This window comes from Panulirus ornatus, chromosome 24 (genome assembly GCF_036320965.1).
Source record: "Panulirus ornatus isolate Po-2019 chromosome 24, ASM3632096v1, whole genome shotgun sequence".
Classification (NCBI taxonomy): domain Eukaryota; kingdom Metazoa; phylum Arthropoda; class Malacostraca; order Decapoda; family Palinuridae; genus Panulirus; species Panulirus ornatus.
Genome location: NC_092247.1, coordinates 330,004 through 356,303, shown reverse-complemented (window position 1 = coordinate 356,303; position 26,300 = coordinate 330,004). Strand labels below are relative to the sequence as shown.

Here is a 26,300-nt window from a genome sequence, read left to right as displayed (position 1 = left end):
TCTGTATCTATCTCTCCATATCTCTGATGCCTGTTCCCTTCAGGAAATCTCTCAAGGGAATTGCCAAGGAAAAGTCTCCATAACTGGTGAACTCTAGTGCTTTTTTTTAGCCATTAGTGCCTCACCCTTAACAAGCCACTGGCAGGGGGTAACTCTTAAACACTTTCATCAGTGTATTTCTGTCTTTTGCAGAGAAACTTCTCGAATCTTTTCACTCGTTACTTGGCTTGATAGTGTTATCTTCTCAAAATGCTTTCGTAATGATGACATCAAAATCTTTTACACTTGTTCCACTTTCTATCACTTTCCATTTTGGGCATTTATGTGGTACCAGATATATACTCTTCCTTTGTCCATATTTTACTTAACTTTATCTTCATAAATTCCATCAGGTTCAATTCTGTTCAGTTTCAAGTTGTCTCAGTCTTATTGCATCCCTTTTTTGATTTGTTTCTGATCAAGTCATTTTGCATACTCTGGTTTCATCAGCACAGCTCCTAACTATGGTTTCTTTTACTTCACTCTTGATGTCTGACATCATTGATATAAAGAGTACTGAGACTAATGCCATTCCCCGAAGTAACCCAGATAGGACATCTCCCTCCTCGGACATGATTCTGTTTGCTAACAGTTTGACCTTTATGTTTCTTAGAAACTCTTTCATCCATCATTCTTTCTCACTTTTGATATTTTGTTTAGCTATTTTCTGTAGTTTGCTTCATCAGCTGCTTTTGCAAAGTCAAGAAAAACAAGGGAAAGAAAGAAAAAATATTCATTAAAAGATTACTGGAGGTTGTGGATTTGTTAGACACAGCTTTAGTGATAAAGGAAAAAATGAAGAATTGATAGTTATAATCAAAATGTAAGAGGAGACCAATTATGATTGCATTTGCTTTAGAGTCATCCAGCCAGGAGGTAATAAGCAGACAAAGAAACTTAAAAAAAAGGTAGAGTTCAATGGGGAATTCATCAAAGGTGATAGACCAAAGGAAGAGAGGGAGAAAAACAAAAATACAGTAAGATGACAAAGAATAGGGGACTTCAAATGAAGTAAGAGGATAGCACTGCAGACAGACAAGGAATGTTAGGTGATGGAAATGTCAGTGAAAGTAATGTTTAATGTTTACAAATGGTGATAGGTTAATGATAAATGATAAAGAGATGGAATTTAGTGATCACATTTGAGAAAATACATCTGATATTATTGGAGTTGTGGAAACAAGTGTATTTAAGATATAACATATCACCTGTTTACTTAGGGAGGTACATAATTGTAAGAATGGAAAGGGAAGGCAAAGGAAGGAGGAGGTTTGGCCCCCTTAATTATAGATAGCCATAAGTTTCAGGATAAGGCAGAATATATCCCATTCAGGCAGTACATAGTAGGAGGAGTAACTGGAGGTAAGATGTGTATGGTAGTGTTTGTATATAGTACTCCAGAGACATACAGTGATCCAGAACAAATGTACAGAGATAATAATGAGGATGGTACAGGAAGCTGTGAAACACATATTTCTCAGGGATGTTGAAATACTGATAATAGGGGATTCATCTCTGCAGATATACTGATGATAGGGAATTCTCATCAAGGGGGTGGCCTTAGCAATAGAGTCTCTGCCTATCCCTGTCCTTACATGCCTCCATTGCATACAGTATTCTAAGCATTCTTCCACCATTTCTCTTCCTACAGTACTCTTCCACTCCATTTCCCCATGTCACTGATCTTTCTCTCACACCAACTTCTTTAATTGTGCTATCATACACTGCCTTTGTAAACTCCCCATATTGCATTCTGTCCACCTCATGGTATTACCTTTCACCCACCCTACAACTCCACTATTCATTCCCTTTGCATATACTGCCATAGCACATCTCTCATACACCCCATTTTTTCTTCATTCTGTCTAGTCATACAGTATTCTAAGCATTCTTCCACCATTTCTCTTCCTATAGTACTCTTCCACTCCATTTCCCCATGTCGCTGATCTTTCTCTCACACCAACTTCTTTAATTGTGCTATCATACACTCCCTTTGTAAACTCCCCATATTGCATTCTGTCCACCTCATGGTATTACCTTTCACCCACCCTACAACTCCACAATTCATTCCCTTTGCATATACTGCCATAGCACATCTCTCATACACCCCATTTTTTTCTTCATTCTGTCTAGTCAAACCACATGCTCCTTTCAAATAACTCATTTCCACAGACTGGATTCTTGCCCTCTGTGGCTCATTATATATCCATTTTTCAGCTGCATAGGTCAGGGTTGGGATGACGATACTGTCCCGTAATCCTTTTTTCTCTTCCATTCATGAATTTCTACTCTTCATTATTCTATTAAGGGACTCGGTGACTCTTTTACCCTGTACTACTCTCTCTCTCCCTTATCTCTCCTTCCTATTACCAAACCCCTAAATACTTAGATTCTTTCATCTCTTTCAGTCTTTATCCTCCCATATCTATAATGTGGTTTAGTACACTCTCTTCTTTCGCCGTATGGGATTTTGCAAAATCTCTACTTTCACTTTCTTTCCTTCCTTTCAAACACCATTACTCTATTTTTACTCATATTTACCTCCAGTTGCATGCATCAATATACATCATAAAAGAAATTTACATCCATCTGCAACTCCTCTTCACACTAAGCAAACAGCACAGTATCTTCGGCAAACAGGCTTGTCTCTAACCACCATACCTCACAGCCACACTCCATCTCTGCACCCTCTTTCCCAAGTCTTGCTTCTACCTCTAATCACACCATCCATATGTATATATATATATATATATATATATATATATATATATATATATATATATATATTTTTTTTTTTTTTTTTTTATACTTTGTCGCTGTCTCCCGCGTTTGCAAGGTAGCGCAAGGAAACAGACGAAAGAAATGGCCCAACCCCCCCCATACACATGTATATACATACGTCCACACACGCAAATATACATACCTACACAGCTTTCCATGGTTTACCCCAGACGCTTCACATGCCTTGATTCAATCCACTGACAGCACGTCAACCTCGGTATACCACATCGCTCCAATTCACTCTATTCCTTGCCCTCCTTTCACCCTCCTGCATGTTCAGGCCCCGATCACACAAAATCTTTTTCACTCCATCTTTCCACCTCCAATTTGGTCTCCCTCTTCTCCTCGTTCCCTCCACCTCCGACACATATATCCTCTTGGTCAATCTTTCCTCACTCATTCTCTCCATGTGCCCAAACCACTTCAAAACACCCTCTTCTGCTCTCTCAACCACGCTCTTTTTATTTCCACACATCTCTCTTACCCTTACGTTACTCACTCGATCAAACCACCTCACACCACACATTGTCCTCAAACATCTCATTTCCAGCACATCCATCCTCCTGCGCACAACTCTATCCATAGCCCACGCCTCGCAACCATACAACATTGTTGGAACCACTATTCCTTCAAACATACCCATTTTTGCTTTCCGAGATAATGTTCTCGACTTCCACACGTTCTTCAAGGCCCCCAGAATTTTCGCCCCCTCCCCCACCCTATGATCCACTTCCGCTTCCATGTTTCCATCCGCTGCCAGATCCACTCCCAGATATCTAAAACACTTCACTTCCTCCAGTTTTTCTCCATTCAAACTCACCTCCCAATTGACTTGACCCTCAATCCTACTGTACCTAATAACCTTGCTCTTATTCACATTTACTCTTAACTTTCTTCTTCCACACACTTTACCAAACTCAGTCACCAGCTTCTGCAGTTTCTCACATGAATCAGCCACCAGCGCTGTATCATCAGCGAACAACAACTGACTCACTTCCCAAGCTCTCTCATCCCCAACAGACTTCATACTTGCCCCTCTTTCCAAAACTCTTGCATTTACCTCCCTAACAACCCCATCCATAAACAAATTAAACAACCATGGAGACATCACACACCCCTGCCGCAAACCTACATTCACTGAGAACCAATCACTTTCCTCTCTTCCTACACGTACACATGCCTTACATCCTCGATAAAAACTTTTCACTGCTTCTAACAACTTTCCTCCCACACCATATATTCTTAATACCTTCCACAGAGCATCTCTATCAACTCTATCATATGCCTTCTCCAGATCCATAAATGCTACATACAAATCCATTTGCTTTTCTAAGTATATATATATATATATATATATATTTTTTTTTTTTTTTTTGCCGCTGTCTCCCGCGTTTGCGAGGTAGTGCAAGGAAACAGACGAAAGAAATGGCCCAACCCACCCCCATACACATGTATATACATACATGTCCACACACGCAAATATACATACCTACACAGCTTTCCATGGTTTACCCCAGACGCTTCACATGCCCTGATTCAATCCACTGACAGCACGTCAACCCCGGTATACCACATCGCTCCAATTCACTCTGTTCCTTGCCCTCCTTTCACCCTCCTGCATGTTCAGGCCCCAATCACACAAAATCTTTTTCACTCCATCTTTCCACCTCCAATTTGGTCTCCCACTTCTCCTCGTTCCCTCCACCTCCGACACATATATCCTCTTGGTCAATCTTTCCTCACTCATTCTCTCCATGTGCCCAAACCATTTCAAAACACCCTCTTCTGCTCTCTCAACCACGCTCTTTTTATTTCCACACATCTCTCTTACCCTTACGTTACTTACTCGATCAAACCACCTCACATCACACATTGTCCTCAAACATCTCATTTCCAGCACATCCATCCTCCTTCGCACAACTCTATCCACAGCCCACGCCTCGCAACCATACAACATTGTTGGAACCACTATTCCTTCTAACATACCCATTTTTGCTTTCCGAGATAATGTTCTCGACTTCCACACATTCTTCAAGGCTCCCAGAATTTTCGCCCCCTCCCCCACCCTATGATCCACTTCCGCTTCCATGGTGCCATCCGCTGCCAGATCCACTCCCAGATATCTAAAACACTTTACTTCCTCCAGTTTTTCTCCATTCAAACTTACCTCCCAATTGACTTGACCCTCAACCCTATTGTACCTAATAACCTTGCTCTTATTCACATATATATATATTTTTATTATACTTTGTCGCTGTCTCCCGCGTTTGCGAGGCAGCGCAAGGAAACAGACGAAAGAAATGGCCCAACCCCCCCCCCCATACACATGTATATACATACGTCCACACACGCAAATATACATACCTACACAGCTTTCCATGGTTTACCCCAGACGCTTCACATGCCTTGATTCAATCCACTGACAGCACGTCAACCCCGGTATACCACATCGCTCCAATTCACTCTATTCCTTGCCCTCCTTTCACCCTCCTGCATGTTCAGACCCCGATCACACAAAATCTTTTTCACTCCATCTTTCCACCTCCAATTTGGTCTCCCTCTTCTCCTCGTTCCCTCCACCTCCGACACATATATCCTCTTGGTCAATCTTTCCTCACTCATTCTCTCCATGTGCCCAAACCACTTCAAAACACCCTCTTCTGCTCTCTCAACCACGCTCTTTTTATTTCCACACATCTCTCTTACCCTTACGTTACTCACTCGATCAAACCACCTCACACCGCACATTGTCCTCAAACATCTCATTTCCAGCACATCCATCCTCCTGCGCACAACTCTATCCATAGCCCACGCCTCGCAACCATACAACATTGTTGGAACCACTATTCCTTCAAACATACCCATTTTTGCTTTCCGAGATAATGTTCTCGATTTCCACACATTCTTCAAGGCCCCCAGAATTTTCGCCCCCTCCCCCACCCTATGATCCACTTCCGCTTCCATGTTTCCATCCGCTGCCAGATCCACTCCCAGATATCTAAAACACTTCACTTCCTCCAGTTTTTCTCCATTCAAACTCACCTCCCAATTGACTTGACCCTCAACCCTACTGTACCTAATAACCTTGCTCTTATTCACATTTACTCTTAACTTTCTTCTTCCACACACTTTACCAAACTCAGTCACCAGCTTCTGCAGTTTCTCACATGAATCAGCCACCAGCGCTGTATCATCAGCGAACAACAACTGACTCACTTCCCAAGCTCTCTCATCCCCAACAGACTTCATACTTGCCCCTCTTTCCAAAACTCTTGCATTTACCTCCCTAACAACCCCATCCATAAACAAATTAAACAACCATGGAGACATCACACACCCCTGCCGCAAACCTACATTCACTGAGAACCAATCACTTTCCTCTCTTCCTACACGTACACATGCCTTACATCCTCGATAAAAACTTTTCACTGCTTCTAACAACTTTCCTCCTACACCATATATTCTTAATACCTTCCACAGAGCATCTCTATCAACTCTATCATATGCCTTCTCCAGATCCATAAATGCTACATACAAATCCATTTGCTTTTCTAAGTATTTCTCACATACATTCTTCAAAGCAAACACCTGATCCACACATCCTCTACCACTTCTGAAACCACACTGCTCTTCACCAATCTGATGCTCTGTACATGTCTTCACCCTCTCAATCAATACCCTCCCATATAATTTACCAGGAATACTCAACAAACTTATACCTCTGTAATTTGAGCACTCACTCTTATCCCCTTTGCCTTTGTACAATGGCACTATGCACGCATTCCGCCAATCCTCAGGCACCTCACCATGAGTCATACATACATTAAATAACCTTACCAACCAGTCAACAATACAGTCACCCCCTTTTTTAATAAATTCCACTGCAATACCATCCAAACCTGTTGCCTTGCCAGCTTTCATCTTCCGCAAAGCTTTCACTACCTCTTCTCTGTTTAACAAATCATTTTCCCTAACCCTCTCACTTTGCACACCACCTCGACCAAAACACCCTATATCTGCCACTCTATCATCAAACACATTCAACAAACCTTCAAAATACTCACTCCATCTCCTTCTCACATCACCACTACTTGTTATCACCTCCCCATTTGCGCCCTTCACTGAAGTTCCCATTTGCTCCCTTGTCTTACGCACTTTATTTACCTCCTTCCAGAACATCTTTTTATTCTCCCTAAAATTTAATGATACTCTCTCACCCCAACTCTCATTTGCCCTTTTTTTCACCTCTTGCACCTTTCTCTTGACCTCCTGTCTCTTTCTTTTATACATCTCCCACTCAATTGCATTTTTTCCCAGCAAAAATCGTCCAAATGCCTCTCTCTTCTCTTTCACTAATACTCTTACTTCTTCATCCCACCACTCACTACCCTTTCTAATCAACCCACCTCCCACTCTTCTCATGCCACAAGCATCTTTTGCGCAATCCATCACCGATTCCCTAAATACATCCCATTCCTCCCCCACTCCCCTTACTTCCATTGCTCTCGCCTTTTTCCATTCTGTACTCAGTCTCTCCTGGTACTTCCTCACACAGGTCTCCTTCCCAAGCTCACTTACTCTCACCACCCTCTTCACCCCAACATTCACTCTTCTTTTCCGAAAACCCATACAAATCTTCACCTTCGCCTCCACAAGATAATGATCAGACATCCCTCCAGTTGCACCTCTCAGCACATTAACATCCAAAAGTCTCTCTTTCGCACGCCTGTCAATTAACACGTAATCCAATAATGCTCTCTGGCCATCTCTCCTACTTACATAAGTATACTTATGTATATCGCGCTTTTTAAACCAGGTATTCCCAATCATCAGTCCTTTTTCAGCACATAAATCTATAAGCTCTTCACCATTTCCATTTACAACACTGAACACCCCATGTATACCAATTATTCCCTCAACTGCCACATTACTCACCTTTGCATTCAAATCACCCATCACTATAACCCGGTCTCGTGCATCAAAACCACTAACACACTCATTCAGCTGCTCCCAAAACACTTGCCTCTCATGATCTTTCTTCTCATGCCCGGGTGCATATGCACCAATAATCACCCACCTCTCTCCATCAACTTTCAGTTTTACCCATATTAATCGAGAATTTACATTCTATCACATACTCCCACAACTCCTGTATATATATATATATATATATATATATATATATATATATATATATATATATATATATATATATATATGTGTATATTCACATATATATATATATATATATATATATATATATATATATATATATATCTTTCTTTCTTTCAAACTATTCGCCATTTCCCGCGTTAGCAAGGTAGCGTTAAGAACAGAGGACTGGGCCTTTTTTGGAATATCCTCACCTGGCCCCCTCTGTTCCTTCTTTTGGAAAATTAGAAAAAAAAAAAAAATACGAGATGGGAGGATTTCCAGCCCCCCGCTCCCTCCCCTTTTAGTCGCCTTTCACGACACGCAGGGAATACATGGGAAGTATTCTTAATCCCCTATCCCCAGGGATACATATATATATATATATATATATATATATATATATATATATATATATATATATATTATCCCTGGGGATAGGGGAGAAAGAATACTTCCCACGTATTCCCTGCGTGTCGTAGAAGGCGACTAAATGGGAAGGGAGCGGGTGGCTGGAAATCCTCCCCTCTCGTTTTTTTTTTTTTTTTATTTTCCAAAAGAGGGAACAGAGAAGGGGGCCAGGTGAGGATTTTCCGTCTAAGGCCCAGTCCTCTGTTCTTAACGCTACCTCGCAAACGCGGGAAATGGCGAATCGTATGAAAAAAAAAAAAAAAAATATATATATATATATATATATATATATATATATATATATTTTTTTTTTTTTTTTTCAAACTATTTGCCATTTCCCGCGTTAGCGAGGTAGCGTTAAGAACAGAGAACTGGGCCACTGAGGGAATATCCTCACCTGGCCCCCTTCTCTGTTCCTTCTTTTGGAAAATTAAAAAAAATTGAGAGGGGAGGATTTCCAGCCCCCCGCTCCCTCCCCTTTTAGTCACCTTCTGCGACACGCAGGGAATACGTGGGAAGTATTCTTTCTCCCCTATCCCCAGGGATAATATATATATATATATATATATATATATATTTTTTTTTTTTTTTTTTTTTTTTTTATACTTTGTCGCTGTCTCCCGCGTTTGCGAGGTAGCGCAAGGAAACAGACGAAAGAAATGGCCCAACCCCCCCCCCATACACATGTACATACACACGTCCACACACGCAAATATACATACCTACACAGCTTTCCATGGTTTACCCCAGACGCTTCACATGCCTTGCTTCAATCCACTGACAGCACGTCAACCCCTGTATACCACATGACTCCAATTCACTCTATTTCTTGCCCTCCTTTCACCCTCCTGCATGTTCAGGCCCCGATCACACAAAATCTTTTTCACTCCATCTTTCCACCTCCAATTTGGTCTCCCTCTTCTCCTCGTTCCCTCCACCTCCGACACATATATCCTCTTGGTCAATCTCTCCTCACTCATTCTCTCCATGTGCCCAAACCATTTCAAAACACCCTCTTCTGCTCTCTCAACCACGCTCTTTTTATTTCCACACATCTCTCTTACCCTTACGTTACTTACTCGATCAAACCACCTCACACCACACATTGTCCTCAAACATCTCATTTCCAGCACATCCATCCTCCTGCGCACATCTCTATCCATAGCCCACGCCTCGCAACCATACAACATTGTTGGAACCACTATTCCCTCAAACATACCCATTTTTGCTTTCCGAGATAATGTTCTCGACTTCCACACATTTTTCAAGGCTCCCAAAATTTTCACCCCCTCCCCCACCCTATGATCCACTTCCGCTTCCATGGTTCCATCCGCTGACAGATCCACTCCCAGATATCTAAAACACTTCACTTCCTCCAGTTTTTCTCCATTCAAACTCACCTCCCAATTGACTTGACCCTCACCCCTACTGTACCTAATAACCTTGCTCTTATTCACATTTACTCTCAACTTTCTTCTTCCACACACTTTACCAAACTCAGTCACCAGCTTCTGCAGTTTCTCACATGAATCAGCCACCAGCGCTGTATCATCAGCGAACAACAACTGACTCACTTCCCAAGCTCTCTCATCCCCAACAGACTTCATACTTGCCCCTCTTTCCAAAACTCTTGCATTTACCTCCCTTACAACCCCATCCATAAACAAATTAAACAACCATGGAGACATCACACACCCCTGCCGCAAACCTACATTCACTGAGAACCAATCACTTTCCTCTCTTCCTACACGTACACATGCCTTACATCCTCGATAAAAACTTTTCACTGCTTCTAACAACTTGCCTCCCACACCATATATTCTTAATACCTTCCACAGAGCATCTCTCTCTATATATATATATATATATATATATATTCACATATATATATATATATATATATATATATATATATATATATATATATATATAGGAAAGTGATTGGTTCTCAGTGAATGTAGGTTTGCGGCAGGGGTGTGTGATGTCTCCATGGTTGTTTAATTTGTTTATGGATGGGGTTGTAAAGGAGGTAAATGCAAGAGTCCTGGAAAGAGGGGCAAGTATGAAGTCTGTTGGGGATGAGAGAGCTTGGGAAGTGAGTCAATTGTTGTTCGCTGATGATACAGCGCTGGTGGCTGATTCATGTGAGAAACTGCAGAAGCTGGTGACTGAGTTTGGTAAAGTGTGTGGAAGAAGAAAGTTGAGAGTAAATGTGAATAAGAGCAAGGTTATTAGGTACAGTAGGGGTGAGGGTCAAGTCAATTGGGAGGTGAGTTTGAATGGAGAAAAACTGGAGGAAGTGAAGTGTTTTAGATATCTGGGAGTGGATCTGTCAGCGGATGGAACCATGGAAGCGGAAGTGGATCATAGGGTGGGGGAGGGGGCGAAAATTTTGGGAGCCTTGAAAAATGTGTGGAAGTCGAGAACATTATCTCGGAAATCAAAAATGGGTATGTTTGAGGGAATAGTGGTTCCAACAATGCTGTATGGTTGCGAGGCGTGGGCTATGGATAGAGATGTGCGCAGGAGGATGGATGTGCTGGAAATGAGATGTTTGAGGACAATGTGTGGTGTGAGGTGGTTTGATCGAGTAAGTAACGTAAGGGTAAGAGAGATGTGTGGAAATAAAAAGAGCGTGGTCGAGAGAGCAGAAGAGGGTGTTTTGAAATGGTTTGGGCACATGGAGAGAATGAGTGAGGAGAGATTGACCAAGAGGATATATGTGTCGGAGGTGGAGGGAACGAGGAGAAGAGGGAGACCAAATTGGAGGTGGAAAGATGGAGTGAAAAAGATTTTGTGTGATCGGGGCCTGAACATGCAGGAGGGTGAAAGGAGGGCAAGAAATAGAGTGAATTGGAGTCATGTGGTATACAGGGGTTGACGTGCTGTCAGTGGATTGAAGCAAGGCATGTGAAGCGTCTGGGGTAAACCATGGAAAGCTGTGTAGGTATGTATATTTGCGTGTCTGGACGTGTGTATGTACATGTGTATGGGGGGGGGGGGTTGGGCCATTTCTTTCGTCTGTTTCCTTGCGCTACCTCGCAAACGCGGGAGACAGCGACAAAGTATAAAAAAAAAAAAAAAAAAAAAAAAAAAAAAATATATATATATATATATATATATATATATATATATATTCTTCTTTCTTTCTTTTAAACTATTCGCCATTTCCCACGTTAGCGAGGTAGCGTTAGGAACAGAGGACTGGGCCTTTTTTGGAATATCCTCACCTGGCCCCCTCTGTTCCTTCTTTTGGAAAATTAAAAAAAAAACGAGGGGAGGATTTCCAGCCCCCCGCTCCCTCCCCTTTTAGTCGCCTTCTACGACATGCAGGGAATACCTGGGAAGTATTCTTAATCCCCTATCCCCAGGGATAAATATATGAATGTAGGTTTGCGGCAGGGGTGTGTGATGTCTCCATGGTTGTTTAATTTGTTTATCGATGGGGTTGTTAGGGAGGTGAATGCAAGAGTTTTGGAAAGAGGGGCAAGTATGAAGTCTGGTGGGGATGAGAGAGCTTGGGAAGTGAGTCAGTTGTTGTTCGCTGATGATACAGCGCTGGTGGCTGATTCATGTGAGAAACTGCAGAAGCTGGTGACTGAGTTTGGTAAAGTGTGTGAAAGAAGAAAGTTAAGAGTAAATGTGAATAAGAGCAAGGTTATGAGGTACAGTAGGGTTGAGGGTGAAGTCAATTGGGAGGTAAGTTTGAATGGAGAAAAACTGGAGGAAGTAAAGTGTTTTAGATATCTGGGAGTGGATCTGGCAGCGGATGGAACCATGGAAGCGGAATTGGATCATAGGGTGGGGGGAGGGGGCGAAAATCCTGGGAGCCTTGAAGAATGTGTGGAAGTCGAGAACATTATCTAGGAAAGCAAAAATGGGTATGTTTGAAGGAATAGTGGTTCCAACAATGTTGTATGGTTGCGAGGCGTGGGCTATGGATAGAGTTGTGCGCAGGAGGATGGATGTGCTGGAAATGAGATGTTTGAGGACAATGTGTGGTGTGAGGTGGTTTGATCGAGTAAGTAACGTAAGGGTAAGAGAGATGTGTGGAAATAAAAAGAGCGTGGTTGAGAGAGCAGAAGAGGGTGTTTTGAAATTGTTTGGGCACATGGAGAGAATGAGTGAGGAAAGATTGACCAAGAGGATATATGTGTAGGAGGTGGAGGGAACGAGGAGAAGTTGGAGACCAAATTGGAGGTGGAAAGATGGAGTGAAAAAGATTTTGTGTGATCGGGGCCTGAACATGCAGGAGGGTGAAAGGAGGGCATGGAATAGAGTGAATTGGAATGATATTTTATACTGGGGTTGACATGCTGTTAATGGATTGAACCAGGGCATGTGAAGCATCTGGGGTAAACTATGGAAAGTTTTGTGGGGCCTGAATGTGGAAAGGGATCTGTGGTTTTGGTGCATTATACATGACAGCTAGAGACTGAGTGTGAACGAATGTGGCCTTTGTTGTCTTTTCTTAGTGCTACCTCGCATACGTGCGGGGGGGAGGGGGCTGTCATTTCATGTGTGGCAGGGTGGCAGCGGGAATGAATAAAGGCAGCAAGTATGAATTACATACGTGTTCATATATGTGTTTGTCTGTGTATGTATATGTAGGTATACGTTGAAATTTATAGGTATATATATGTGCGTGTGTGGACGTGTATGTATATACATGTGTATGTGGGTGGGTTGGGCCATTCTTTCATCTGTTTCCTCGCACTTCCTCACTAACGCAGGAGACAGGAACAAAGTATAATAAATAAAAATAATAAACCATTTATTCCTAATCACCAGTTCTTTTTCTACACAAAGCTCCACAAGCTCTTTACCATTTTCATTCATAACAATGAATACCCCCTTCCCCTCAATTACACCCTCAACTGCCACATAAATCACCTTCACATTTTTATCACCCACCGCTTATATCTGGTATTGTGCATCAAAACTGCTGACACTCACTCAGCTGCTCACAAAACACTTGCCTTTCATGATCTTTCTTCTCATGGCCAGGTGCATAAAGTACTAGTAATCATCCATATCTTTCCACTCACTTTTGCTTTTACCCAAATCAATCTAGAATTTACTTCAATCTAGAATTTACTTCCTTCTGCTTTAACACACTCCCACAAATGCTTCAGGAGTCGTGCAACTCCTTCCATAGCTCTTGTTTCTTCATGAACCCCTGACTTTACTCCTAAGACATTTCCAAACTGTTCTTCTGTTTTAACATAGAGCTTTGTTTCACTCAAAATCAGAAGATGCAGGTTTCTCTCCTCAAAATCAGAAGATGCAGGTTTCTTTCCTCAAAATCAGAAGATGCAGGTTTCTTTCCTCAAACATACCATATATCTTCCCTTTCTTCTCATCTTGGTTACATCTACACACATTCAGACACCCCAGCCTGAGCCTTCAAGGAGTATGAGCACTCCCCTGTTGGCTCCTTCTTCTGTTCCTTCTTTTAGAGATTAAAATACAAGAAGGAAGGGGGGGGGGGTGTTTCGAGGCCACCCCTCCTGCTCCCTATAGTTCCCTTCTATGACTTGCAGGGAATAAGAAGTTAGAATTCTTTCTCCCTTATCCCAGGGTAATAGAAAAAGTTAAAAAGGTAAAAGGTAAAGAATGTAATGGAATGAAACATCACATGACATACCTCACGTCAAGGAAACCAGTGCACTGGTTCTTATGCTTTAATTTAAGTGTCTAGTGGAGGATACTGTTAATGAACAAGTATTTCGCACAACTTGTTTTAATTGTATTGCCGTCATACTTTCATCATTCACCCTCATGTGACTGCATGTCTATAATATTTATTCATCTTTCACCCTCATCAGCTTGACTTGATGTTTTCACAGCTGTCTTTTTGTCTTTTTCTTTATTAGGAACCAAAGGAGCATAAGGAATCAAAGGAATCAAAGATAAAATCAAAAGATATTAAAGAAGAGAAGGAAGATGGTGATAAGATTAAAGAAGAGGCTGATATTAAAGATGGAGAGAAAATTAAAAAGAAGAAAGAAAAAAAAGAGAAGAAAGAGAAGAAGGATAAGGAGAAGAAGGCTGGACCTGTGCACATAACTGCTAATGGAGAACCAGTTCCTTTAGATGAAACTAAGGAATTGGATAAAACTCATCCTTTATGGGATGAGGTATGTCAAACTTCTAGTTGAGTTAAAGTATAGTATTTATTCTTGGATATTTTATTCATGTTCTGTTTCCTCCATCACCTATTATATCTTTTATTAATCTTTCTTTCTTTCAAACTATTCGCCATTTCCCGCATTAGCGAGGTAGCGTTAAGAACAGAGGACTGGGCCTCTGAGGGAATACCCTCACCTGGCCCAATTCTCTGTTCCTTCTTTTGGAAAATTAAAAAAAAACGAGAGGGGAGGATTTCCAGCCCCCCGCTCCCTCCCCTTTCAGTCGCCTTCTACGACACGCAGGGAATACGTGGGAAGCATTCTTTCTCCCCCATCCCCAGGGATAAATAATAATGATAATAATAATAATAATAATAATAAAAATAATGTACAATTTCAACTAATTATGTGAAGCGTTGATATCAATTTTAAAATAAAAAGATACCTTATGCAATTGTAATTGGATTTGAAAGAGCATCTGGAGTAAAAGGACCTTTTCAAGAAAGGGGTCCTTAGGCCATATCATGTCAAAAAAAGCTGCCTTTCACTTCTGAAGGATGGTATTTTGCAAAAGCCAAGACAGGTTAGCTTATATCAGTGATAAGTCAGTGTCTCAATGTATTCATCACAGTGATCAGTTACTTTTCCAACTCTGCCTGGCCCCTGGCATGAACCTGGATAACACAGAACAATAATGCAGACCAATCTCTCTTATATTCCCCCCTCCCCTTCCCATGCCAAGTCAAATTCCACACAACATACCCAGACTATTGCCTTTAATGTTTTCTCATAACTTCACTAACTTTTATTAATGCTGTGGAAATTAATTGGACTTGTTGGTCTCTTAGATGTAACACCACAGAAATGTTTAAGATTTTATGTACTTTTTTATTCAAGTGTTCTATTATTCTAACTCTACAAAGAAATATTAGTTTGCCAAAGGAAAATCAGCTGCATGGTGTTGCACTAAATACCTCTCTCAGGAGCATTAAAGTGGTGCCTGAAACCATCTTACTTCCATGTTAGGATTTCTGGTTATACTTTATGTCTCATCAAAATGAGAATACCAGGCTAGTCCCTACATGCACATACTTAGATCTTTCATATTTTATTCACGTAAGATTATTAGTAAAAGAGAAGAGAGAGGCATTTGGATGATTTTTGCAGGGAAATAATGCAAAGGAGTGGGAGATGTATAAAAGAAAGAGGCAGGAGGTCAAGAGAAAGGTGCAAGAGGTGAAGAAGAGGGCAAATGAGAATTGGGGTGTCAGAGTATCATTGAATTTTAGGGAGAATAAAAAGGTGTTTTGGAAGGAGGTAAATAAAGTGCATAAGACAAGAAAACAAATGGGAACTTCAGTGAAGGGGGGCAAATGGGAAGGTGATAACAAGTAGTAGTGATGTGAGAAGGAGATGGAGTGAGTATTTTGAAGGTTTGATGAATGTGTTTGATGATAAAGTGGCAGATATAGGGTGTTTTGGTCGAGGTGGTGTGCAAAGTGAGAGGGTTAGGGAAAATGATTTGGTAAACAGATAAGTGGTAGTAAAAGCTTTGCGGAAGATGAAAGCAGGCAAGGCAGTGGGTTTGGATGGTATTGCAGTGGAATTTATCAAAAAAGGGGGTGACTGTATGGTTGACTGGTTGGTAAGGTTATTTAATGTATATATGACTCATGGTGAGGTGCCTGAGGATTGGCGGAATGCTTGCATAGTGCCATTGTACAAAGGCAAAGGGGATAAGAGTGAGTGCTCAAATTACAGAGGTATACGTTTGTTGGGAATTCCTGGGAAATTATATGGGAGGGTATTGATTAAGAGGGTGAAGGCATGTACAGAGCATCAGACTGGGGAAGAACAGTGTGGTTTCAGAAGTGGTAGAGGATGTGTGGATCAAGTGTTTGCTTTGAAGAATTTTTTTTTTTTTTTTTTTTTTTTTTTTTTTTTTTTTATACTTTGTCGCTGTCTCCCGCGTTTGCGAGGTAGCGCAAGGAAACAGACGAAAGAAATGGCCCCCCCCCCCATACACATGTACATACACACGTCCACACACGCAAATATACATACCTACACAGCTTTCCATGGTTTACCCCAGACGCTTCACATGCCTTGCTTCAATCCACTGACAGCACGTCAACCCCTGTATACCACATGACTCCAATTCACTCTATTTCTTGCCCTCCTTTCACCCTCCTGCATGTTCAGGCCCCGATCACACAAAATCTTTTTCACTCCATCTTTCCACCTCCAATTTGGTCTCCCTCTTCTCCTCGTTCCCTCCACCTCCGACACATATATCCTCTTGGTCAATCTCTCCTCACTCATTCTCTCCATGTGCCCAAACCATTTCAAAACACCCTCTTCTGCTCTCTCAACCACGCTCTTTTTATTTCCACACATCTCTCTTACCCTTACGTTACTTACTCGCTCAAACCACCTCACACCACACATTGTCCTCAAACATCTCATTTCCAGCACATCCATCCTCCTGCGCACATCTCTATCCATAGCCCACGCCTCGCAACCATACAGCATTGTTGGTACCACTATTCCCTCAAACATACCCATTTTTGCTTTCCGAGATAATGTTCTCGACTTCCACACATTTTTCAAGGCTCCCAAAATTTTCGCCCCCTCCCCCACCCTATGATCCACTTCCGCTTCCATGGTTCCATCCGCTGACAGATCCACTCCCAGATATCTAAAACACTTCACTTCCTCCAGTTTTTCTCCATTCAAACTCACCTCCCAATTGACTTGACCCTCACCCCTACTGTACCTAATAACCTTGCTCTTATTCACATTTACTCTCAACTTTCTTCTTCCACACACTTTACCAACTCAGTCACCAGCTTCTGCAGTTTCTCACATGAATCAGCCACCAGCGCTGTATCATCAGCGAACAACAATTGACTCACTTCCAAGCTCTCTCATCCCCAACAGACTTCATACTTGCCCCTCTTTCCAGGACTCTTGCATTTACCTCCTTTACAACCCCATCCATAAACAAATTAAACAACCATGGAGACATCACACACCCTGCGCAAACCTACATTCACTGAGAACCAATCACTTTCCTCTCTTCCTACACGTACACATGCCTTACATCCTCGATAAAAACTTTTCACTGCTTCTAACAACTTGCCTCCCACACCATATATTCTTATATACCTTCCACAGAGCATCTCTCAACTCTATATATGCTCAGTATAAATACATAAAATTTAAGTATTCATAATTTTCAACAAAATATACATAATTTAAATGAATAGTTAATATTAAATACTTAAACATGATTTTATGTAGCATATATATTGAAGTATAGTGAAGATGATGTGTGGAATATATATGGTGTGAAATGTTAAAGAGAGTTTTCTCGGCATGTAGGCATGTGTGTGTAGAAGAGGAAATGTGTTGTCTCGTGAATGTGGTTTGTGGCAGGGTGGTGAATTCTGTATTTAATTTGATTGGATGGGTTGTTAGGAGGTAAATGCAAGAGTTTTGGAAAGAGGGGCAAGTATGAAGTCTGTTGGGGATGAGAGAGCTTGGGAAGTGAGTCAGTTGTTGTTCGCTGATGATACAGGCTGGTGGCTGATTCATGTGAGAAACTGCAGAAGCTGGTGACTGATTTTGGTAAAGTGTGTGAAAAGAAAGTGAGAGTAAATGTGAATAAGACAAGGTATTAGGTACAGTAGGGTTGAGGGTCAAGTCAATTGGGAGGTGAAGTTTGAATGGAGAAAAACTGGAGGAAGTGAAGTGTTTTAGATATCTGGGAGTGGACTTTCACGATGGAACCATGGAAGCGGAATGGATCATAGGGTGGGGAGGGGCGAAAATTTTGGGAGCCGTTGAAAAATGTGTGGAAGTCGAGAACATTATCTCGGAAATCAAAAATGGGTATGTTTGAGGAATAGTGGTTCCAACAATGCTGTATGGTTGCGAGGCGTGGGCTATGGATAGAGTTGTGCGCAGGAGGATGGATGTGCTGGAAATGAGATGTTTGAGGACAATGTGTGGTGTGAGGTGGTTTGATCGAGTAAGTAACGTAAGGGTAAGAGAGATGTGTGGAAATAAAAAGAGCGTGGTCGAGAGAGCAGAAGAGGGTGTTTTGAAATGGTTTGGGCACATGGAGAGAATGAGTGAGAGAGATTGACCAAGAGATATATGTGTCGGAGGTGGAGGGAACGAGGAGAAGAGGGAGACCAAATTGGAGTGGAAAGATGGAGTGAAAAAGATTTTGTGTGATCGGGCCTGAACATGCAGGAGGGTGAAAGGAGGGCAAGAATAGAGTGAATTGGAGTCATGTGGTATACAGGGTTTGACGTGCTGTCATGTGGATTGAAGCAAGGCATGTGAAGCGTCTGGGTAAACCATGGAAAGCTGTGTAGGTAATGTATATTTGCGTGTCTGGACGTGTGTATGTACATGTGTATGGGGGGGGTTGGCCATTTCTTTCGTCTGTTTCCTTGCGCTACCTCGCAAACGCGGAGACAGCGACAAAGTATAAAAAAAAAAAAAAAAAAAAAAAAAAAAAATATATATATATATATATATATAATAATATATATATATTCTTCTTTCTTTCTTTTAAACTATTCGCCATTTCCCACGTTAGCGAGGTAGCGTTAGGAACAGAGGACTGGCCTTTTTTGGAATATCCTCACCTGCCCCTCTGTTCCTTCTTTGGAAAATTAAAAAAAAAAACGAGGGAGGATTTCCAGCCCCCCCTCCCTTCCCCTTTTAGTCGCCTTCTACGACATGCAGGGAATACCTGGGAAGTATTCTTAATCCCTATCCCCAGGGATAAATATATGAATGTAGGTTTGCGGCAGGGGTGTGTGATGTCTCCATGGTTGTTTAATTTGTTTATCGATGGGGTTGTTAGGGAGGTGAATGCAAGAGTTTTGGAAAGAGGGGCAAGTATGAAGTCTGGTGGGGATGAGAGAGCTTGGGAAGTGAGTCAGTTGTTGTTCGCTGATGATACAGCGCTGGTGGCTGATTCATGTGAGAAACTGTAGAAGCTGGTGACTGAGTTTGGTAAAGTGTGTGAAAGAAGAAAGTTAAGAGTAAATGTGAATAAGAGCAAGGTTATGAGGTACAGTAGGGTTGAGGGTCAAGTCAATTGGGAGGTAAGTTTGAATGGAGAAAAACTGGAGGAAGTAAAGTGTTTTAGATATCTGGGAGTGGATCTGGCAGCGGATGGAACCATGGAAGCGGAATTGGATCATAGGGTGGGGGGAGGGGGCGAAAATCCTGGGAGCCTTGAAGAATGTGTGGAAGTCGAGAACATTATCTAGGAAAGCAAAAATGGGTATGTTTGAAGGAATAGTGGTTCCAACAATGTTGTATGGTTGCGAGGCGTGGGCTATGGATAGAGTTGTGCGCAGGAGGATGGATGTGCTGGAAATGAGATGTTTGAGGACAATGTGTGGTGTGAGGTGGTTTGATCGAGTAAGTAACGTAAGGGTAAGAGAGATGTGTGGAAATAAAAAGAGCGTGGTTGAGAGAGCAGAAGAGGGTGTTTTGAAATTGTTTGGGCACATGGAGAGAATGAGTGAGGAAAGATTGACCAAGAGGATATATGTGTAGGAGGTGGAGGGAACGAGGAGAAGTTGGAGACCAAATTGGAGGTGGAAAGATGGAGTGAAAAAGATTTTGTGTGATCGGGGCCTGAACATGCAGGAGGGTGAAAGGAGGGCATGGAATAGAGTGAATTGGAATGATATTTTATACTGGGGTTGACATGCTGTTAATGGATTGAACCAGGGCATGTGAAGCATCTGGGGTAAACTATGGAAAGTTTTGTGGGGCCTGAATGTGGAAAGGGATCTGTGGTTTTGGTGCATTATACATGACAGCTAGAGACTGAGTGTGAACGAATGTGGCCTTTGTTGTCTTTTCTTAGTGCTACCTCGCATACGTGCGGGGGGGAGGGGGCTGTCATTTCATGTGTGGCAGGGTGGCAGCGGGAATGAATAAAGGCAGCAAGTATGAATTACATACGTGTTCATATATGTGTTTGTCTGTGTATGTATATGTAGGTATACGTTGAAATTTATAGGTATATATATGTGCGTGTGTGGACGTGTATGTATATACATGTGTATGTGGGTGGGTTGGGCCATTCTTTCATCTGTTTCCTCGCACTTCCTCACTAACGCAGGAGACAGGAACAAAGTATAATAAATAAAAATAATAAACCATTTATTCCTAATCACCAGTTCTTTTTCTACACAAAGCTCCACAAGCTCTTTACCATTTTCATTCATAACAATGAATACCCCCTTCCCCTCAATTACACCCTCAACTGCCACATAAATCACCTTCACATTTTTATCACCCACCGCTTATATCTGGTATTGTGCATCAAAACTGCTGACACTCACTCAGCTGCTCACAAAACACTTGCCTTTCATGATCTTTCTTCTCATGGCCAGGTGCATAAAGTACTAGTAATCATCCATATCTTTCCACTCACTTTTGCTTTTACCCAAATCAATCTAGAATTTACTTCAATCTAGAATTTACTTCCTTCCGCTTTAACACACTCCCACAAATGCTTCAGGAGTCGTGCAACTCCTTCCATAGCTCTTGTTTCTTCATGAACCCCTGACTTTACTCCTAAGACATTTCCAAACTGTTCTTCTGTTTTAACATAGAGCTTTGTTTCACTCAAAATCAGAAGATGCAGGTTTCTCTCCTCAAAATCAGAAGATGCAGGTTTCTTTCCTCAAAATCAGAAGATGCAGGTTTCTTTCCTCAAACATACCATATATCTTCCCTTTCTTCTCATCTTGGTTACATCTACACACATTCAGACACCCCAGCCTGAGCCTTCAAGGAGTATGAGCACTCCCCTGTTGGCTCCTTCTTCTGTTCCTTCTTTTAGAGATTAAAATACAAGAAGGAAGGGGGGGGGGGGGTGTTTCGAGGCCACCCCTCCTGCTCCCTATAGTTGCCTTCTATGACTTGCAGGGAATAAGAAGTTAGAATTCTTTCTCCCTTATCCCAGGGTAATAGAAAAAGTTAAAAAGGTAAAAGGTAAAGAATGTAATGGAATGAAACATCACATGACATACCTCACGTCAAGGAAACCAGTGCACTGGTTCTTATGCTTTAATTTAAGTGTCTAGTGGAGGATACTGTTAATGAACAAGTATTTCGCACAACTTGTTTTAATTGTATTGCCGTCATACTTTCATCATTCACCCTCATGTGACTGCATGTCTATAATATTTATTCATCTTTCACCCTCATCAGCTTGACTTGATGTTTTCACAGCTGTCTTTTTGTCTTTTTCTTTATTAGGAACCAAAGGAGCATAAGGAATCAAAGGAATCAAAGATAAAATCAAAAGATATTAAAGAAGAGAAGGAAGATGGTGATAAGATTAAAGAAGAGGCTGATATTAAAGATGGAGAGAAAATTAAAAAGAAGAAAGAAAAAAAAGAGAAGAAAGAGAAGAAGGATAAGGAGAAGAAGGCTGGACCTGTGCACATAACTGCTAATGGAGAACCAGTTCCTTTAGATGAAACTAAGGAATTGGATAAAACTCATCCTTTATGGGATGAGGTATGTCAAACTTCTAGTTGAGTTAAAGTATAGTATTTATTCTTGGATATTTTATTCATGTTCTGTTTCCTCCATCACCTATTATATCTTTTATTAATCTTTCTTTCTTTCAAACTATTCGCCATTTCCCGCATTAGCGAGGTAGCGTTAAGAACAGAGGACTGGGCCTCTGAGGGAATACCCTCACCTGGCCCAATTCTCTGTTCCTTCTTTTGGAAAATTAAAAAAAAACGAGAGGGGAGGATTTCCAGCCCCCCGCTCCCTCCCCTTTCAGTCGCCTTCTACGACACGCAGGGAATACGTGGGAAGCATTCTTTCTCCCCCATCCCCAGGGATAAATAATAATAATAATAATAATAATAATAATAATAAAAATAATGTACAATTTCAACTAATTATGTGAAGCGTTGATATCAATTTTAAAATAAAAAGATACCTTATGCAATTGTAATTGGATTTGAAAGAGCATCTGGAGTAAAAGGACCTTTTCAAGAAAGGGGTCCTTAGGCCATATCATGTCAAAAAAAGCTGCCTTTCACTTCTGAAGGATGGTATTTTGCAAAAGCCAAGACAGGTTAGCTTATATCAGTGATAAGTCAGTGTCTCAATGTATTCATCACAGTGATCAGTTACTTTTCCAACTCTGCCTGGCCCCTGGCATGAACCTGGATAACACAGAACAATAATGCAGACCAATCTCTCTTATATTCCCCCCTCCCCTTCCCATGCCAAGTCAAATTCCACACAACATACCCAGACTATTGCCTTTAATGTTTTCTCATAACTTCACTAACTTTTATTAATGCTGTGGAAATTAATTGGACTTGTTGGTCTCTTAGATGTAACACCACAGAAATGTTTAAGATTTTATGTACTTTTTTATTCAAGTGTTCTATTATTCTAACTCTACAAAGAAATATTAGTTTGCCAAAGGAAAATCAGCTGCATGGTGTTGCACTAAATACCTCTCTCAGGAGCATTAAAGTGGTGCCTGAAACCATCTTACTTCCATGTTAGGATTTCTGGTTATACTTTATGTCTCATCAAAATGAGAATACCAGGCTAGTCCCTACATGCACATACTTAGATCTTTCATATTTTATTCACGTAAGATTATTAGTAAAAGAGAAGAGAGAGGCATTTGGATGATTTTTGCAGGGAAATAATGCAAAGGAGTGGGAGATGTATAAAAGAAAGAGGCAGGAGGTCAAGAGAAAGGTGCAAGAGGTGAAGAAGAGGGCAAATGAGAATTGGGGTGTCAGAGTATCATTGAATTTTAGGGAGAATAAAAAGGTGTTTTGGAAGGAGGTAAATAAAGTGCATAAGACAAGAAAACAAATGGGAACTTCAGTGAAGGGGGGCAAATGGGAAGGTGATAACAAGTAGTAGTGATGTGAGAAGGAGATGGAGTGAGTATTTTGAAGGTTTGATGAATGTGTTTGATGATAAAGTGGCAGATATAGGGTGTTTTGGTCGAGGTGGTGTGCAAAGTGAGAGGGTTAGGGAAAATGATTTGGTAAACAGATAAGTGGTAGTAAAAGCTTTGCGGAAGATGAAAGCAGGCAAGGCAGTGGGTTTGGATGGTATTGCAGTGGAATTTATCAAAAAAGGGGGTGACTGTATGGTTGACTGGTTGGTAAGGTTATTTAATGTATATATGACTCATGGTGAGGTGCCTGAGGATTGGCGGAATGCTTGCATAGTGCCATTGTACAAAGGCAAAGGGGATAAGAGTGAGTGCTCAAATTACAGAGGTATACGTTTGTTGGGAATTCCTGGGAAATTATATGGGAGGGTATTGATTAAGAGGGTGAAGGCATGTACAGAGCATCAGACTGGGGAAGAACAGTGTGGTTTCAGAAGTGGTAGAGGATGTGTGGATCAAGTGTTGCCTCCGACACATATATCCTCTTGGTCAATCTCTCCTCACTCATTCTCTCCATGTGCCCAAACCATTTCAAAACACCCTCTTCTGCTCTCTCAACCACGCTCTTTTTATTTCCACACATCTCTCTTACCCTTACGTTACTTACTCGCTCAAACCACCTCACACCACACATTGTCCTCAAACATCTCATTTCCAGCACATCCATCCTCCTGCGCACATCTCTATCCATAGCCCACGCCTCGCAACCATACAGCATTGTTGGTACCACTATTCCCTCAAACATACCCATTTTTGCTTTCCGAGATAATGTTCTCGACTTCCACACATTTTTCAAGGCTCCCAAAATTTTCGCCCCCTCCCCCACCCTATGATCCACTTCCGCTTCCATGGTTCCATCCGCTGACAGATCCACTCCCAGATATCTAAAACACTTCACTTCCTCCAGTTTTTCTCCATTCAAACTCACCTCCCAATTGACTTGACCCTCACCCCTACTGTACCTAATAACCTTGCTCTTATTCACATTTACTCTCAACTTTCTTCTTCCACACACTTTACCAAACTCAGTCACCAGCTTCTGCAGTTTCTCACATGAATCAGCCACCAGCGCTGTATCATCAGCGAACAACAATTGACTCACTTCCCAAGCTCTCTCATCCCCAACAGACTTCATACTTGCCCCTCTTTCCAGGACTCTTGCATTTACCTCCTTTACAACCCCATCCATAAACAAATTAAACAACCATGGAGACATCACACACCCCTGCCGCAAACCTACATTCACTGAGAACCAATCACTTTCCTCTCTTCCTACACGTACACATGCCTTACATCCTCGATAAAAACTTTTCACTGCTTCTAACAACTTGCCTCCCACACCATATATTCTTAATACCTTCCACAGAGCATCTCTATCAACTCTATCATATGCCTTCTCCAGATCCATAAATGCTACATACAAATCCCTTTGCTTTTCTAAGTATTTCTCACATACATTCTTCAAAGCAAACACCTGATCCACACATCCTCTACCACTTCTGAAACCGCACTGCTCTTCCCCAATCTGATGCTTTGAAGAATGTATGTGAGAAATACTTAGAAAAGCAAATGGATTTGTATGTAGCATATATGGATCTGGAGAAGGCATATGATAGAGTTGATAGAGATGCTCTGTGGAAGGTATTAAGAATATATGGTGTGGGAGGCAAGTTGTTAGAAGCAGTGAAAAGTTTTCATCGAGGATGTAAGGCATGTGTACGTGTAGGAAGAGAGGAAAGTGATTGGTTCTCAGTGAATGTAGGTTTGTGGCAGGGTTGTGTGATATCTCCATGGTCATTTAATTTGTTTATGGATGGGGTTGTTAGGGAGGTGAATCCAAGAGTTTTGGAAAGAGGGGCAAGTATGAAGTCTGTTGGGGATGAGAGAGCTTGGGAAGTGAGTCAGTTGTTGTTCGCTGATGGTACAGTGCTGGTGGCTGATTCATGTGAGAAACTGCAGAAGCTGGTGACTGAATTTGGTAAAGTGTGTGAAATAAGAAAGCTGAGAGTAAATGTGAATAAGATCAAGGCTATTAGGTACAGTAGGGTTGAGGGACAAGTCAATTGGAAGGTAAGTTTGAATGGAGAAAAACTGGAGGAAGTGAAGTGTTTTAGATATGTGTGAGTGGATTTGGCACCAGATGGAACCATGGAAGCGGAAGTGAGTCATAGGGTGGGGGAAGGGGCGAAAGTTCTGGGAGCGTTAAAGAATGTGTGGAAGTCGAGAACATTATCTCGGTTAGCAAAAATGGGTATGTTTGAAGGAATAGTGGTTCCAACAATGTTATATGGTTGCGAGGCATGGGCTATGGATAGAGTTGTGCAGAGGAGGGTGGATGTGCTGGAAATGAGATGTTTGGGGACAATATGTGGTGTGAGGTGGTTTGATCGAGTAAGTAATAATAGGGTAAGAGAGATGTGTAGTAATAAAAAGAGTGTGGTCGAGAGAGCAGAAGAGGGTGTTTTGAAATGGTTTGGTCTCATGATCTTTCTTCTCATGCCCAGGTGCATATGCACCAATAATCACCCATCTCCCTCCATCCACTTTCAGTTTTACCCATATCAATCAAGAGTTTACTTTCTTACACTCTATCACATACTCCCACCACTCCTGTTTCAGGAGTAGTGCTACTCCTTCCCGTGCTCTTACCCTTTGACTAACCCCGACTTTACTTCCAAGACATTCCCAAACCACTCTTCCCCTTTACCCTTGAGCTTCGTTTCACTCAGAGCCAAAACATCCAGGTTCCTTTCCTCAAACATACTACCTATCTCTCCATTTTTCTCATCCTG

The 26,300-nt window shown here is 41.6% G+C and overlaps 1 protein-coding gene across 8 annotated transcripts in view; it reads left to right on the top strand.

Moving 5' to 3' along the window:
• The window catches only part of Chd1 (chromodomain-helicase-DNA-binding protein 1), a 347,004-nt gene that overhangs the window by 298,614 nt on the left and 22,090 nt on the right, over window positions 1-26,300 (top strand). For 7 of the 8 annotated variants that reach the window (XM_071676941.1, XM_071676940.1, XM_071676937.1 and 4 more), the window contains exon 27: window positions 14,259-14,558. In XM_071676941.1, the coding sequence (XP_071533042.1) occupies window positions 14,259-14,543 (285 nt within the window). In that variant the 3' untranslated portion in view covers window positions 14,544-14,558. Of the gene's footprint in view, window positions 1-14,258; window positions 14,559-26,300 lie in introns of those variants that run through there. The other variant, XM_071676943.1, reaches the window with a different exon arrangement.